The sequence below is a fragment of the Peromyscus maniculatus genome, chromosome 22, assembly GCF_049852395.1.
Source record: "Peromyscus maniculatus bairdii isolate BWxNUB_F1_BW_parent chromosome 22, HU_Pman_BW_mat_3.1, whole genome shotgun sequence".
Lineage (NCBI taxonomy): Eukaryota > Metazoa > Chordata > Mammalia > Rodentia > Cricetidae > Peromyscus > Peromyscus maniculatus.
The window spans coordinates 47,206,530-47,225,051 of NC_134873.1; the positions used below are offsets into that span (position 1 = coordinate 47,206,530).

Below are 18,522 nucleotides of genomic sequence, written 5' to 3' on the forward strand. Positions count from 1 at the left end.
GGAATGTTTTATTTCTTCTTTAAGGGCCTCTATCATCTTCTTAAAGTCATTTTTAGGGTTGATCTCTTCTGTTTCTTCTGTCATGGTATGTTTAGGTCTTGCAGGTGTAGAATCACTAGGTTCTGATGTTGCCATATAGGTCTTTAAGTTGTTGCCTGTATTTTTGCACTGGCGTCTACTCATCTTTTCCTCTGTGAGGTGCAGGTGGTGTCTGTGTCTGAGAGTGCCTCTCTTGTTCTAATTTTTAGTCTTGGTTTAGTAGGGGTTCTTGGTTAAATTGGTGCTATTGGGCTGTTTCTTCAGGGACAGCTGATTTCAGTCGGTGAATTATATACTTACGATTCTGGTGATCTGGTTTAGTGGCTGGGTAGTGCCTTCTGTGTTCCCAGGTCACGTTTTGTTCATTTGTCAACTCCTCAGCTGATCTTGTTTCTTCAGACTTCAAACTTTAGGCATCTGAATCCTCTCCCAGATGGGTTTCAGCTGAGCAGGGTAGTCTCACTAACACCTCTGCTTGTCACCGCCGCCGCCGCCGGGCCCATTCACCTCTGCGAACTGCCACGGGGCCTGTATGTCTCTGCCGGTTGCCACTGGGCCTGTATGTCCCTGTCGGCTGCTGCCACCGGGCCCTTCCACCTCTGCGAGTCGCCGACCTGCGTCCGCCCTTCTCTGCCCCGTGGCCTGTCTACTTCTGTGGGCCGCCGCCGCCGGGCCTGACTGTCTCTGTCGGCCGCCGCCGCCGGGCCCGTCCACCTCCGTCTGCTTATCTTCGCCACAGGGCCTGTCCACCTCTGTGGACCGCCGCTGGGCCAGAATGTCTCTGCCGGCTGCCGCCGGGCCTAAATGTCCCTGTCAGCCGCTGCCGCTGGACCCGTCAACCTCTGCGGGCCGCTGCCACAGGCCTACCTGCATCTGCTTGGCGCTGTCTTCTTAACAAACCCCAGCTTTGCTTCCTATTGCCTCCTCCTGAGATTCTTTGCTGTGCTGAAAATCAGGATTCTGACTGTATCTGGAAGAACTCAGCAGGCTGTACGGGCAACAGCACTGGGACATTTCCCATTCGAACTGAAGCTCTGGGTTCAGGAGGTAAATCACAGAGACACCTGGTAGATATCACACTCAGACAATAGAAAGGAAAAATAAATTTCATTTTGGGGTATATCAATTAAGATTAGCTGACCGGAAAAAAAAATCCAAAATCATTACCATTTACATGAGACCAAAGTCTCTCTCCCTTAAGCAAAATCAAGCTGCAATTTAATAGAAGCTCCAGACTTTTGGAAGCTCCTAACAGTCCAAAATGGCTGCCCCACCTCCATTCTTTCCAATCAACAAGAAAGAATGAAAAAAGGCACATACGAATTCTGCTAAATAATAATAATGATGATGATGATGATGATAATATCCAGAAAGTTAACTATAACACTTCTACTTAAGTGCCATTTGGGTCAGTAACAAACAGAGGGAAAGGTGTGGATTGAGAGCATGCACATGCTTCATGAAAGTAGGCGATTCTCTCACTGGGGAAGAAGGACAGAGTGTATGATGGGAACTAGCCTGCAGAACAGGACACAGATGGGAAACAGTGGACTGTGAGTGCTCTGGGATTTCTGGATCCAGAAGTGAAGGCATGATGGAGGTTTATAGGGGACTATAAAAAAGAGCCTTTAGACAAAGTCAATGTTCTGTGCTTTCCACAGCAAAGGCTTTCTTTACGGGCATTAAATTTAAGTGTGTTGAAATCAGTAACGTGTATAATTTGAAATAAAAGAGAGAAATTTGCTTCCCACAACCACCCCCTTTTTCTTCGTTTTCTTAAAAGCTACCATGTGGGATTTCCTGCTGAAATGAGACCAAAGGGGCCGTCATCCATGGACTCTTAAGCTGAAATACTTAAAAAAAAAAAAAAAAAAAGGTGTTTATTTATCCCTGTCAGGACCAAGAGCCACGAGGAATAGCACTGGGACAGATATGTGTTCAAAACAATGATTGGGCTAATATGGAGACAAATGCACACCCAAGTACAGATTCCTTTGGGCTCTTTCCAGTATCTTCATTAACTCTGATACAAAAATCATGAAAGGTTCCGTGATTGCCATGACAACAGTTCTCAGTGCCTAGGAAAGTCTGTGTTAAGTAACCCAGGGGCAAACCCCTTGGAGAGATCTCAGATGGATTGAATTTCTGATATGCTAAATTCTAGTTTTGCTCTTAAAAATCTCCCTTGTGAGGCAGCACATTTGAATCAATAAGTGCCTGAAGTCTTTTCTCTAATTAGAAACTCTAGCACAAACATTAAATAAGGGAGGGAAAAGGCGCAAGGAACGTAATAGAATATTCCCAAGCCAGGGACATATCTGATTCTTGACCTCAGGAGTATTTGCAAATTGTCGTCTCTAGCTTGAGGCCAGAGTCATTTTCATTTTTCCAATTGCTGTCTGCAGCTGGACTAGGTAACTTATGGCAGGGAAGAGGCATTCATGCATTCGGTAAGGATTTACCAGACACCCAGATGCAACCGGAATCCAAACGCACTTTTACCTTCACAGAGCTCACACGCCAGTCAGGAAGATGAGCAAGTCCATCGCAGGTCAAGGAGTAGGCATACTAGGAGACGATGAAGGAACAGACTGGGTGTGGAGGAATGGTGTGCCTACTCTCATGAAGCAGAAGAGGGCGTGGTATCACAAACAACTGGGTGAGGGTCGAGGAACGTGCTCAAGGCCTGAAGATTTGAAAAAGCTTAAAAAGTTGGCCAGGCATGGCAGTGCATGCCTACAATCCCAGCCCTTTGGGAAACGGAGGCAGAAGGATCATGAGTTCAGTGCTAACCTGGTCTCCAAAACAAGACTCTGTCCTAATCTCCCCCGCCCCCCCAAAAAAATCGAAAGCAACAGTTTCAATTTGGTTGAAAGATACAGAACAAGGTGAAGGTGTTGGGGGGTGACCGGTGGAGAGTTAGCTGTACCATATGGTGAAGGGTTTCACTACTGTGTGGGAATCTGGACTTCATCATAAGGCAATGGGAGGCAATGGGGAGTATCTCAGCACAGGCTGTTTTGTTTGCAATTAGCAGAAATCCAAGCTCAATTTGTGTAAGTAGAAAAGAGGATTTGGATGGGACCTGGAGTCATTCACAGAAACCGAGGTAGGAAGCACAGCTGGAGTTCCCCGGGACTGGTGCCCAGATGTAAAGGCCACAAGAACCCAATCAAAGAGCTAACACCTCTGCCTGTCTCTATACATCTGCATCTCCCTCCTACCCCTCTCCTGATCTCACCCTGGGAGAGAGAATTGAATTACATCCATTTAAGCTGGTTGGGGGTCTGACCTTACCAGGGCAGTGTTGTTTTCAGAGGAGACGAGAGTGGGCAAGTTAGCCCTGCCAACCACTATAATAACCTTTAATACCAGAATATGAAGAGAGAAGACAGAACACGGCTGGTTAGTTGTGTTACGACGTGTCCCATGCACACGGGTGGGCAGCATGGATGTGTCTACAAAGCCCGGACAGAATTTACATGGATGCCGATGGTGGAGGAGAAGACAGCACCATGTTCTCACATCTCTCGGAGAGGTTAACAGATGCAACTGTGCCTGTCTTCTGTGTAGTTCTATGTAGAGCTCATTCTAGAGGTGTTGAAGGGTCCCAGTACCTAAGGAGGCCTTGATCCGTGAATTCAGAAGGTCAGCCTTTCCCCTTGGCTGAAATACAGAGCAAGAGTTGACCTTCAATGACCAATTTTACTGACCTATAATACAGTCAAGAAAACATACTCTCAAAGAGAAGGAAGGTAGAGGCCACTTTCCTTGTCACTAAACCAAGACATCTTGACCACCTTACGTTTATGTTTCAGATCTCAGAATCTATCTTATAGGAGCTTCTTGGATTTTAAATGTAAAGTGATAAAAGCAAGGTTTTGAACAAACCAAATAGGGCCCAGTGGGAGAGCAGATGAGATTCTCAAAGTTCCCAGACCAGCAATATCAGTACCAACTGAAACCTTTTGTTACTGAATCAGAAACTGCAGGGGAACTCCAGCCATCTGTGGTCGGATGAGGAGGGGATTCTGACATGCTTCATAACACTGAGAATCAATGGATGAAAGGCTGAGACAAGGCCGATGCTGGTTGTAGACCTGAATGTGAGACCATCTAGATAGACCCTCTATAGTTTCCTCTCTTCCTCTGCTCTTCTGGAAGCTTTCATGTTCCACCAGTGATTTTTTTTTTTTTTTTTTTTTTTTTAAGATCAAAAAGTCTTCACAACCCGCAGAGTTGAAATAGCGACGGGGAGACAATTTGTTAGTGTTGCTCATCTGACAATTTTCAGATCTTTCCAGCACATCAAATGCTATCCTAGACTCCCGAGACTCAAGGGCTAAGGACTGCCACGAGTCATCAAAGCCAGCCTTTGAACTCTAGTTAGGTGGAATAAGGCATAGCAGGAGGAAGCAGGAACAGAGGGAAGAGTTACTTGGCAGTAGGTAAGAGGGGATGAAGGAGTGAGATTTGACCAAGCAGGAAGCAAAGTCAGATAGAAGAGATGTAGGAAAGGAACAGGAAGGGGAAGAGCCGGCGTGGTTTCCTTTGGTTTGGCCTGAGATCGCTGGAACACCAGTGTATGTATCTATTCTGCCTATCCATAGTGTTGACACCATCTTTGGCAGGGAGCTCTTCTCTCTTCTCTACCACCCCTGATTTCCCATTTCTTTTCCTTCTCATCCTCTTTGCCTTCCTTCCATGTCTTTGCTTGGCTCACAGTCTCCGGTTGTCCTCAGGGATCTGACTGAGCTTCGCTGGGGACCCTTTGGATGTAGAACATGATACTAAGCACGTGTTGAAGATAATCTGACAGGAAGACTCTGCAGAGAGAAGCAGAGATGGAATAAGCAACAGCCGTCCGGCAGACCCACCTTTAAGACAGGTTTATAGGTGACCATTCATTCCAAGCCAACGCTTTGCTTTCATATGAATAGCCGCATTTGGTATATATACATTTTTTTAATCCTCCTGAGTTTGGCTGATGACTTGATTTTCTAAATTAAATCAAGGCTGACTCCAAACTGGCACTCATGGAGGTAGAGAGAGGGCTGGGAATTCAAATTCCTTATTTACAGTGGCTCCCCTGCCCCCGCTGTCCCCCCAACTGCTGCAGCCCCTATAACATTTGGGCGTTATTTGGAAGATCCAGGGAGATGGTACAAGTGGTTTAGAACCCAAGACTGTCTTCCATGGAAGGTGGGTGGCTCCATGGTTTCCTAAACACCAAATCTTGGCAGAGATGGGGAAACTTGGTGCTTCAGGCCTCTCCTTAGGAGATATCACACTAGGTGCTGCTCTGAGACAGTGCTCGCCCAAAAGCCGCTAGAGAGCAGGATCCTTTCCCCCATGGGAACCTATTGACCCACTTCAATTCACCCAGCCTGGGAGCATTGTTTTGTTTTGATTTGATTTGATTTATTTTGTTTTGTTGGTCGTTTTCTCTTCATTGCCTTTGAGCAGAAAGAAACCAATTCCTTCAAGAAAGGGAGACTCAGAGATAACAATTCCCAAAGCACATAGGGAGGGTTTGTTGGGCCGCTCTGTCCCCTGTGCGGCAACCTTGAACTCCAGAGGGAAGAGCATACAAAAGCTTGGCCACTGTCTTAGAATACTAGAAAGGAAAAATGACATAGAGAGAGAATTAGCATGTCGGTGACTTAATAAATTAACTTTCTGTATGCAGTCCAAGGTAAAGTTTACCTTGCTGTACTAATGGGAGTCTTAACACTTTATTCTTAGAGGTGACTTTTTCCAAGGCTCTCATTTTCTTGGTACATTCTGAAGCTATAAATCTAACCCTACCCAGGGGCACCTCCCTGGTAGGTTCAGTCAGCATAAGCCTGCTCAAGCAGTTTCTAACAAATTGCCCAAATGCACCTCCATTTCTCTTGATTGTTGAAGGCTACACGTAATGACAGAGTGGTTGTAGATGGTGATGCTAACTTCATTTATGCGTAGGCTACGCAACAGAAACAAGCCTACTTTTCAACTCATAAGCATTACAGCCCTTACTATAATAAACCCATCTTACGTTTCCACATAAATTATGGCCACCAAAGGCTCCAGAACAATCTCTACTTGGCAGAGTGTCTGTGCTGGAGGCAGAATAGCTTTTAAGTTGTAAAATCTCATCAGTAGACTTTTCCATGCATGGAAGAGCCCCCAGTGGAGCTCCAGAAATGATTAGCTTAGGCAGAACAGTGCCAGGATAGACAGACTGCCCAGGGGACAGCCACTATGATTGACAAAACACAGCACATCACTGGCCGTCTATTTAGAATGCTTGGACTTCAGCAAGCATCCAATCTTATACTAGACAAAATAGAAATAGTCCTTCTTGCCCCCAAACTATGAGAAAAGGCTTTCCTGGTCCCAACACCTTCCTCCAGCACATACTTAAAACTAGGTTGGATGTTTCCTGCATGTGTTATACGCCCTCTGAGTCTTACCACATATCATTTTAATATAGTCTGTCTTCCCCAAAAGGCCAATAGTAGCAAGAATATATAATTAGTGCTCATTTGGTAATTGTTAGATGAATACACAGATAAATGAACAACAGAAATCACCGTAAAATAAAATGTGGTAAACACTACATGGGAATAACAAATAAGGAGTCTACAATAGGATTCATGGTGGTTTCACAAAAGAAGGTCCAAAACGAGACATGAAAAACAAGAGTTTTACAGACAGAGGAGGTCGGGAAGCTGTCCAGCTCCACTGAGCCAATATCATGGAGAGCAAATGTGGGGTGAGGTCAGAAGACAGTGGGTTGGCAGGGTAGGCTCTAGGTGTAGGGGAATTTAGGGGGTACAAGCAGAAGGTAGCTCAGGGCTCCTTCATGACTGGAGGATGGCCATTCCTGAGGGGTTCCTGAACAGGAAATCTACGTTACAGAGACAGCAGCCAGCAAAGGGAAGAAGATGTTCTCCACGGGCGTGCAGAAACCTCATTCTGAAATAGTTCCATTACAGTGGAGACCGTTGAAATAGGCTTAACTTGGGGTGAAATGTGCAGCCTTTAATTTATACATTCACTCCAATCAGTTAGTCCGAATATCTTGTACATGAGGTGTGGAAAAACTTCAGCAATCAACCATGAGAGGATGGATGCTTTCCAGACCCACGGCTTTAAGCATGAAGAAGTCATTGTTCTGGGACTTGGTTATTGAGTGCGTTGGACAGTGATGAGGCTAGAAAGCTCGTTGGGTGAAGGATTTTGTAGAAGAGGCATGTAGCTCCTTGGGCAGATTCACATACAGCAACTTGTAATTAACCTCCAGTATTTGCTCCTTCCTGAGACTCCTGGTGCCAAGTGCTGGTTGTTCTCCACACGGGTTGCTAAGTGTGCTTTCTTCAGATTGTGAGAAAGGCGAATGACACATCTAGACTTCCTTGTGATAGGTGGGTAAGAAGGAAAGCCGACACTCTTGTGGATTTTCAGTGAACCGGCCCTGCCGTGGCCAGTTCTTAGACATAACCGGAAAACAGCACAAAGAAAATTGCACTGAAGAGTTGCCTTGCATGTATTTGGAGGGAGCATACAGAAGCATGTGTATGTCTGTACACACACACACACACACACACACACACACACACACACACACACGAGTGCATACAACATGTCAACTATACATATCCTGCATTCACTCAATAATAGCTGTGTGTGATGTTTGAATTCAGAAAGGCCCTGGAGGATTAGATTAATGAAGTAACTGCTTGTTTTAACTTCAGTTATGGAAGAGGCCACAGCCAGGTAGAACTAACAGACCTTGGCTTTAGGACCGGAAGGGCCAGATCTTGACTCAGGCCCTGCTCGGTAAATAAGCATGTGCAGTCAACTTGATTCTTGGGAAAATGAAGATACATGTCTCTCAGGGTTTTGTAAGGATCATGTAAAGGAATGTGTACCGGGGCTCTTTGTCATTAATAGATTATTTTCAGAGTCCTAAACATTGACAGACACCCCAAAGCTATATTGCCACGGGTAAATTACAGATAACCTGTCACCCCTAGCTCATTGTCCTTCTGTCCATCCTTTCATGTGGAGAAAGGCATTTTCCCAACATGGAAGGAAGCAATGATGAGGAAAACTCATCTTATACACTCTTTAAAGGGCTTAGCGCGTGAGCATTTCTTTCTTTATATATTGATACAAGTACCTTTTGTTAAGCATGGTGGCACACACCTCTAATCTCAGCACTTGGGAGGCAGAGGCAGGAGGATCTTTATGAGTTCTAGGCCAGCCTAGTTTACACAGTGAGTTGGGGCCAGCTAAAGATACATAGTGAGATTCTGTGTTCAAAAAAAACAAACAAACAAACAAACAAAAAGGACAGATACCTTTTATTCGATTGTCTTCCTAATGATTTCCATTATGTGCTTGTCTCTCCTCTGAATGCCTCTTATGTAGATTGTTCTTGACAAATCTTTCGTGACCATGGTCTCCCCTGTGCTGCACACTCACAGTAAGAAAATCTCAGCTCAGTTGAGTGTAGAGTGGAATTAGATTCAGACTTATTGGGGTTTGGATTCAGCTCTACCATTGAGCAGCTGTCATTTCAAAGTTTAGAGTGATGTCATCGGATATTAGCTGGGTCTCTATTATTCCTCAGACATTAGACGTGGTGGCCTTCCTGTCCTGTCCCTTCTACTATGGCCTACAAAAAGGAACTCCCCTACAAGTGCCGTTCTGTCACATTCTGACCCATGACTGTAGATTTTCAAGGGCCAATGCTGGGCTCCTCCTCATAGAGGAAGATCTTCCAGGACCTCATTCTTCCTGCCTCTCTGTCTCTCTCGTGTTCTGCCCTTGGATGGCGGCCCACACTGCAAGCCACCCCCACCCCCACAGTATCCTTCTTCTCTGTCAGAAACGCACACCCCCCTCCCCGTAAGTCCTCAATGGTTCAGCAGGCTTTTCAAGACCGTTTTTCCACTGAAAAGAGTGTTATGCAGTCCTAGAAAGAGTTCTGGTGAAGACACAGGTGGTGTATTGATCATGGCAGGACTTTGAACCTGGGAAGTTCCCGTGTGCTTTGGTCCCTGCGGACATCTTCTCCTCACTCACTTTGCTCCACTCACTTTGTCATGTTCTCTAAACCACAGAGACTAGTCCTACATCAAAACCTGAAACCTGGTGCTTCATTCTCCTAGACCTTTGCTGTCTGGAACCTTCTCCCCATCCACGTAACTGTGGTAAGAAATGAAGTAGAAATCCTTCAATCCCTTGGAGCCAAAGAGGCTGAACACTAGTCTGAGGCCAGGAGGAAGCCCCTGAGATTTGTTGACCAGGAGAATGATAAAATCTGATTACATTTTTCCCCCAAGTCTCACCACGATGTTCCTGAAGAAAGGATTGGGACAAAGGGTTGGGCTAACACAGAAAGGTCCAGGACAGTAGGCAACTACATTAGCAGTCCAGACATAAAATGTGTCCTGAACCAGGGTTGGTATAAGGAGAAACAACAGAATCAGAAGTTAAAAACAAAAACAAACAAACAAACAAAAAAACAAAACAGGATTTTCAAATGAATTGAACATCAGTGAACCAAACAGACCACAAAAATTCCTGTCCTCTTGAAGTTTATAGTCCAGAATAGTGACCCAACCAGAACTAAGATCTTGAAAAACGTAGTAGTGGTTCATCAGATGGGGCGGGGAGAATGGAGTTCAGGTATGTGCAGTGCTCCGAGCCATGTTTCAAGATGATGTGCATGTAGGAAAGTGAAACACAGTATTGACAAGCCCAGAGATCCTTTAGAAGAGATTGTGAAAAGGTCTCGATGATCTTTAAACTTTTGCTAAAGGCGACAAAAAGCTACTGATAATTTTTGAACAAACTGGACATAATCAAAAACTGTACAAGAAAATTAAAAAGAATAACGTTCAAAGTCACCCCCCCCAATAAAGAACGCACATGACCTATCCATTGGGGGTCAGGACCAAGAAGGACAGGCTTGTCTTCAAATTGATGTTCTTTTTACTTCATTAAACTAATAACTTTCTGTGTAATTTTCTTTAAAGCACGAGTTTTAAACTAGTTGAATACCACAGCCCAATAAAATGAAGCTTAATATGAAAACATTTCATGCAGAAACTCTTCTATGTAGTAATTCTTCCTCATTAGCAGCCTCGGAGCAAGCTTACAAAGGCTTTCCCTAATTAACACGGAATTTTATCCCAGAATAATGTGGTTCTTTTTTTGCTGGGATCATGGAAAAGATGAACAGGAAAATAAGAGGCCTCAGTACAGTTTGATTTGGCCTGCCACATACCTGGCTTATTGGGTACCACACCTGCCAAAACCCAGCATATTAGCTCAGGCAGGAGGCCCACGCACAGCATGAACACTTACAGTTTTCTCTCTCTCTTTCTAAAGAATTTTGTTTTGCTTTTGAGACAGGGTCTCGCTGTGTAGTCCAGACTGGTCTCTCACTTGGGATCTTCCTCTCTCTGCCTCCTGAGTGCTGGGATTACAGGTGGGCATGACTCTGCCTGGCTTCCTCCTCGAAGACCATAATTGTACGTTAAAATACCGGCTCAGACCATCAGTTTTCTGTTCTGAAATGGGACATCTGTGATAATACAGGTGACATACGGGAATCTGACGTCTTGTCCCAGGGCTGATTCCTAGGGCCTCTGGGAAGGAATTCGTGGCTGGCACTGAGATGCTGTGGTGTGAACATGATGGTGACTTTAGGAAGCAAGGTAGGTAGGCTTAGGACCCATCAGAAGGAGCTGAGAGAAGGCAGAAACAAAAGCTGTCAGGCCCGAGCTGCCGGCCCGCTGCGCTAGGGATCTAAGCATCTCAGAAAGCCCCGGATGTCAGCGACTTCTGTCCTGTGTCTCCGTGGCTTCCCCCTCACCAGCAAGATGGGGGAGGCTTTTGTCTTGCTTTATTTGAGTGCTCTTGGAAAGAATTGTTTCTCAAACTTCTAAGTGCTTTCCTGGGGATAACAGCGGAAACGCTTTTGATGGATGTCTGATGTTCCCTCACACCCAAGCAGGATGCTACCAGGTCTTCCTCGCTGATTCTCCCCTTTAAAGAAGTCTACTCCATGTATTTCGTGGATAAAACCCAGAGCTGAGAGGAAGAAGGTATAAAAATGAATGTAAATTGTGTATCGTGACGGTAAAACCCACTTACAAAGCAAAGATAAGTCATTTCATCTGTCGCCAAGTAGAGTCGGATAAGATTCGTTGCAAGAAAACAGATCTCTTTACAAGCAACAGGGAGAATACCGTGAAAAAAAAATTTTTTTAAAAAGTGATTTTCATATACTCAAAGAATTGCTGTCAGAGAAATACAAAATGGCTTGTTTTTTTTCCTAGCTGGGCACTGACTACACTTTCCAATGATCTTGGCAATTACTCTGCAAAACTTAATTAGTTCACTTTCTCTGGCTTAATTTTCTGTATAAATTTAACAACTATTTGACCTTTAGCCACACTTTGCCATCTCTCCTTGTTTTTCCAAAGTTGTGCGAGCATCTGCACTTCATTTGCCTCATCTCCTGGGACGAAGTTATTTCAGCCACCCAACTTTGCTCATCAGGTTGGGGACAGACAACATACTGTGTTTGAAATATTTATTTCCTGGGCGTATTTTGAGAGAGAGAGAGAGAGAGAGAGAGAGAGAGAGAGAGAGAGAGAGAGAGAAGAGAGAAGAGAGAAGAGAGAAGAGAGAAGAGAGAAGAGAGAAGAGAGAAGAGAGAAGAGAGAAGAGAGAAGAGAGAAGAGAGAAGAGAGAAGAGAGAAGAGAGAAGAGAGAGAGAACACTAACAACTAAAATGTCCCTTAAAGAAAAAGCTGATTAGATTGATGCAAAGTATTCCCATAGGGCATTTCCATTTGTCTTTCTAGCCACAGATATCATGGAAAATCCCACAGCATGCACTATGTAAATACCCTGAGCATTCAATAGGTTTCCAGATTTGGCTTCACTTCACTCCAAAAGACTTGGTTAGCCTTCCAAAAGATCCCAAATCTCGGAGTGTTGACGTGTCATCCACGCGTAATCCCAATCCACAGGGTTTGCTATCTCCTATTTCAAAAAACCAAGACCCAGGAGTCAGCTGTTTTCCTCCCGTCTAAGGGAGGAGATGTAGTTAGGAGGAATCTGTGAAGGAAATGGGAGTTGAGCACCCCAGTTACCTCCAGGGACCAAGCAACATCCGGGGAGACAACACGGACATCTTTACTGCCGAACTGCCTTAAAAAAAATATATATATATATACTCTAAGATTCAAAATAGTAAGCACAGCCTTGGGTATCAGAGCTTAAAAGAACAAAAGGTTAAAAAGAAGTAACTTTGGTGGGGAGGACGCAACGAAATGTTTTTAAGCACGGAGCTCCCGTTCTAAATGTAGACCACAAATTGCTGAAGCCTGTGATCAAGCCCTACCCTGGCTCCCAGGAGGAGCACCATGCTGGCCTAGCCCTGAATGGCAAAGCTTGTGGGAGGGGGGGTGGGGGAGGGGGAGAGAGGCGGGGGGGGGGGGCGGGGAGCAGGAGTTCAAGTTCCGTTCTCTCTCTCTCCAACTTGAATGAAACGTAACTGCTCAGTTCGGCTACATCAGGGTTAAGGAGGGGGAGGAGCAGGAGCTTTGGGGTACAGCTGGAAAGCATTAACAACTCCGAGAGCATCTCAGTAACTCAGAGGGTGGGTGGCCTGGCAAAGCTCCCGGATCTCTGAGTGTAATCACAGGCTCTTCGCACCGGGAGGGGTTTAATTCCACCTCCTACCCACGACAGAACCCCCCCCTTACAACCGTTCTGTTTGCGTACTTCCACCAAAGGCCGGTTCATCGCTCCGGGTGACAGCCCATTCCGACCAGGGGAGCATCGATTCCTAGAAAGTTCTTGGCAAATTTACCTCTCTGGCAAGTTGACTCTTCCAGTACAGCGCCCCCCTCCGGTGTCACGGCTCACACAACCGTGCTGCTAGCCCAGACAAAGGACCCCTCCCCTCTGAATGACCCTTTTCCGTCAATCCTGACTCCCACCTAGGGTTTTCGAGCATCCGTGTGAGCATGCTCGCGCTGGACTGCGTTTATGTTTTAGAATCATGTTTGGAATCTCTTCTAAAGACAGGACCCAGAACTGAACGCATTCCTACCTGTTCAGTCACCTGGACAGGCTCGTGTGTTTGTTGTGATTGAGTCTCTATGTAGCTCTGGCTGACCAGGAAGTTGCTATGTAGAACAAGCCGGTCATAACGACCGACTTGCCTCTGCCTCTGAATCCTGGGATTAATGGTGGGCACCAACACAAGGGGCCTTTAGGGCAAGCTTCTTAAAGTCCCACTCACAACCCATTTGGGGTCAGAAATTTTCATGTCTCCTGGGTATACAGGTGTACAGAAAAAGATATATAAATAATATACTTACTAATAACCACAAAATTATTTTAGAGCAATTCTTTGGGATTCACATCACTTTACCATTTATTAACAACAGAAGCAAATCTGCATGTTAATGAGATGGACATGCTTGTTTATTTTTACATTTAAAGAAATTAAATTTTGCCGGGCAGTGGTGGCGCACGCCTTTAATCCCAGCACTTGGGAGGCAGAGGCAGGCGGATCTCTGTGAGTTTGACGCCAGCCTGGTCTACAGATCGAGTTCCAGGACAGGCACCAAAACTACACAGAGAAAACCTGTCTCAAAACCCCACCCACCCACCCACCCCCAAAAAAAGAAAGAAATTAAATCTTATCTAAATATTTGATACTATAGAGAATCTTCAACACTTTGCAGAGTTGGTCAACGTTTGAATTTTGTAATTATCCATACTGAGAGCTACATGTAAACATGAAGTACAGTGACGTGGACAATGGTTTGGCAATTAAGAGCCTTTACTGCTCAATCATGTGGGCCTGAGTTTGGGTCCCAGCACCCCCACTGAGTGGCTCACAGTCACCTGTAACTCCAACTGCAGGGGAGTTACCCTCTTCTGACCTCCTCAGACATATGAAAACACATATACACATATATATACACACACACAGGCGTGAGCACTCATGCAGTCACCCATAAATAAAATAAATTTTGCCATATTCTTTCTCCACTGCCGCCCAACTTCATGTTCTTTCTCTCTTGGTTTTTTTGAGAAAAGATCTCACTGTGCAGACCAGGCTGTCCTTGAACTCGCAGAGCTGTGCAACCCACAGTTTACGAAGCTGTGACTTGAGAGAACCTTTCTTTTTTGAGGACAAAAAAAAAATCTTTGCAGAGAAGCATCCAACCCCTTTTCCGACACTGTCAGCAAAACATGTTTTGTACCTCATCCTCAGGCAAGCTTTCCCATCCCGGAGGCCTTCCTGTAGCTGTGACAAAGAGGAAGAGGCTGGAGACAGGAATGGATACACTCCCCTGGATGCTCAATGGGGAGGACCCAGCTTTTCAACTTCAGAGGCAAAAGATGGGTCCTGTAGCAACCCAATATCTAACATCTAGGCCAAAGAACTCCTCTAGGACCCAAGCAAAAAGGTCACTTTGAATATAACTTCCGCTGTCCAAGGACTTGACATGTCTTCCCACATCTGGCACAGAACACAACAGCTCCATCCCCCTGAGCCTGGCGGGTCCCATCTAGCCACTTCTCTCTCCTTTTGCCACCCAAGCCACCTTACCTCAGTTATCTTTGGCTCTACAACCCAAGCTCCTCTTATCTGCCTTTCCCGGAACGTCTTTCCTGCCTCCTCTAAGTGTTTTCCTCTTCCTGGGAAAAAAATCACAGAGCATCTGGAAAACCAGTAGTTTCCTCCTTCCGTTGATTCCAGATCACATTTTGATGGAGGGAGGTGGTTCTTTTCTCAGAATTATTTTCAATTAATTAGATGTCCAAACAAGAACAGGAGTCGGCCTTTACTTTTGTGGGTGTTTGTTTGTTTGTTTGTTTGTTTGTTTGTTTTAGCATGTTAAAGGCAATGGATGTCATCATTCTGTTGGTCTGAAGAACATTTTTGCTATGTCTTTACCCTCATTATAAGGAAGGAATGGATACAGGGTCAATTCAGATTAGACTTTTAGAGATTAAGTAAATGAATACTTATGACCTAACAGTTTCACCTCATATATAAACTGGCACCGCAGGGGGTAATTTTGACCTCATTTTGTATTCCCAGCTGTGCCTCAGATCAACTGTGATGTCAAAGCTGGGAAGATCATCAATCCTGAGTTCCTGGTGAAATGTCCAGCAGGATGCCAGGACCCCAAATACCACGTTTACGGTACTGGGGTCTACGCGTCTTACTCCAGCGTGTGTGGCGCCGCGGTTCACAGGTGGGTGGCTGTGACCTACTCAACAACCAGTGATCAAAGTGCTGTCGGGGAGCCTCTGGTGCAGGGTTGCGGTAATTAGCAAGCAAAAATGTACAAATCTAGTTGAGCCTCCAGCATTCCATTTGCAAAATTGTCCCAGAAGTCACGCATGACCCTGTGTCTCCTTTCATAGCACCCTTACAAAACTTGACTAACATATTCCCCCACCCTTTTTTTACTTTAAATTTTTATTATTTAAAAAAAAATTGCAAACAAAAACAAAAATCACACATCGTAATTAACCAGACCCCCAGAACTTTCTAATTCTGTCAACATGTGTACAGTTAGAATAGTCATTTGGAATGGCTGCTGTGGCACATCACATCAGATTCTACAGATGCTATGATTTCACTGTTGAGTGTATTTTTATGTATGGATCCACCACCAAAAAATTAAAAACCATGTTCTGAATCTAGCCAATAACATATGGATGTGTGGGTACAACATTACATGTAGAAAAGAGAATTTTAAAAAAGGGCTAAATATTAGGGGATACGGAAGAATGAAAATACAGGTAACAGACACGCATTGTGGAAGTAGATATTAAGCTGAGCGTTCTTCCCCCTGAGGAGGAGGGGGAGGAAGAGGAGGAAGAGGAGGAAGAGGAGGAAGAGGAGGAGGAGGAGGAGGAGGAGGAGGAGGAGGAGGAGGAGGAATTGTATTCTTTCATGACCATGGCAAAGAAAAGAAAGTTCCTGATCCTGTATAGCACATTTTTTTCCTACCTGTGCTGAGCAAGGAAATGGGTAGGGAGGACCAAGAGTTTGGGGGGAGCGGACATATCAGAGCTATGGTGATGGACTGGAGACAGAGGAGGGTGACAGGTGGTACCACTTGTCCAGCTGTCACTTTGGAATTGGGGGAGGACGACAAGAGGCATGGCGTGCTTTGAATTCAGTCACAGCTTCAACGAAGAAAGCAGAGTACCTCCCTGTCCCTGACTTCTAGCCCAGAGCCTCAGGTCACACATTTCCACAAGAACTAGAGGGGCCCAGTACCGCTCGGTGTACGGAATGAGGGGGGTGTACATATACTCTGCAGGAGTCCTGACCAGAAAAGGCCTTATGAAGAATGGACACATGCCTAAAGAGAAAAATGAGAAGGATGTTCCAGGGAACAGGGAACAAGCCCCGTGTGCCAAGTGGGATGTAAGAAGTCAGTGAAAAAAAAAAATACAGATGAGGCAAAAACAAGACTCACTGCTTGTTTTTGAGCAACCCGAAGTCATTATGGTTTCTTTGGACCCATGTCTGAGAGAGAAGAAAAACTCTTCAGAAAGAGGTATCACTACCCATTGGGAGGATGAATAGAGAGGTCTGAAGGGACAAACAGGAATTCAGGATGTTGTTAGCTTTGTTTTGCACAAAGAGAATCTGTTTTTCAGGAAGCAAGATTTGAGATGTACCACCAAGGGAGAGTACTCCGGGGGACCTCAGTCCCTCCCCTGGAGAGTCGCCTCCCACTGTCAGAACAGCAGGTGGGCAAGAACAGACCTGGGCTCAAACATTCCAGCTAACTTGAATTCAGGGATTTAATACTCATCTACCATATCGTGAATAGCTGTGTTCTCATGAGTGACTTACTTTAGTCTTTCAAGGCAAAGGGATATTGATCACACTGAGGCATCATATCTGGGCTCAGGCTCATCTCAAACTGACCATTAGTTAGTTAATTAAACCATTCATTCATTCATTCATTCATTTATTCATTCATTCATTTATGGGGGAGGCACACACATGGCCTGTCCTGTGGGTGGAGCCCAGAAGACAATTTGGAGGAGTTCTGTCCTTCCACCTTATTGAGGTGGGGGTCTCTCTTGTTTCTGCCATCCTACATAATTCAGGCTAGCTGGCCCATGAGCTACTCTGAAGGCCCGAAGGCGACTCCACAGTCTTTGCCTCTCATCTCTCAATAGAAGTCCTTACTATAAATGCACACCACTTCATGCAGTTTTTTTCCTACATGGGTTCTGGGTTCTTTCTCTGGTCATCAGGCTTGGCTGGTATTAGTAATAACATCAGTAGCCAGGCGGTGGTGGCACACACCTTTAATCCCAGCACTCAGGAGGCAGAGCCAGAAGGATCTCTGTGAGTTTGAGGCCAGCCTGGTCTACAGAGAGAGATCCAGGACAGGCAACAAAATTACACAGAGAAATCCTATCTCCGAAAACCAAAAAATTAAAATAAAATAAAAATAGAAATAACATCAGTGCCATGAATGAACACAAATTCAATTTTTTTTGTAAGGATGTGCCAGAAGCCAAATCGGGCTAGCTACACACCGGGGCCAACGTGGCTCCATTATTTTTATCCCTGACATGGATCGTGACTGCATCTCATCCAGCTGATGGAGCTGAACTTCACAATGACATGATTGGCTAATCCATGCAAAGGGAATCAGGAAGGCTCATGAAATATGAGTCCCTGCTCAGCTAATTACCTTTGATTTAGGAAAGAAAGAAAAGAAAGTGAGAGACAGACAGACAGACACAGACACAGACAGATAGACAGAGACAGAGAGATGGAGGGAGGGAGGAAGGGAAGGAGAGAGGGAGGGAGAGGGAGACAGGAAGTTCTGAGGTATCCTGATGCCCTCTTCCGGCCCCTGTGGGCACCAGGCATACATATGGTACACATACATGCATGCAGGCAAAACACCTATACATATAACAATAATTTTTTAATTTGTTTTTCATTTTTTTCCATTGGTCTAAGAAACAAAATTAATTCCAAAAATCTTTAGAGATAGTAGAAGACAGTAAATCACCAAGAATGTTATGAGAACAAAAGTCCAAGATGGTGGTGGAAGCAAGATGGCGTCAGGCTCCCTGTGAGGAAGGGCAGGGGTAATAAAGGGACCCAGAGAAGGCAGCGGCCCAATGTGAGCCATGTGAATGGGGTGGTGAGGTGGGGCAGTAAAGGCTACAGGAAGAGACAAGGAATTAGAAGGACTCCGGAGTGTTTGTGCTCCTGAACCCTAAGAAATACCCCAAACTCAGGGACAGACTCAGGGTTTGAGATCCGTGAGACCTGCCTGCGTTCAAATCCCCATCACAAGGCACTAGTTACAAAATCTTGAGTGACTCATTGGCACAGCCTGTTTCTAAGGCACAGGGAGTTACATCCTTCTCCGCCCCCCCCCCCCAGCTCTG

The 18,522-nt window shown here is 45.2% G+C and overlaps 1 protein-coding gene across 1 annotated transcript in view; it reads left to right on the plus strand.

Annotated features, from left to right (window-relative positions):
- Positions 1-18,522, plus strand: part of Vit (vitrin) — a 127,734-nt gene that overhangs the window by 47,186 nt on the left and 62,026 nt on the right. The window contains exon 4 of the mRNA XM_076558789.1: positions 15,176-15,332. Within this exon, the coding sequence (XP_076414904.1) occupies positions 15,176-15,332 (157 nt within the window). The remainder of the gene's footprint in view (positions 1-15,175; positions 15,333-18,522) is intronic.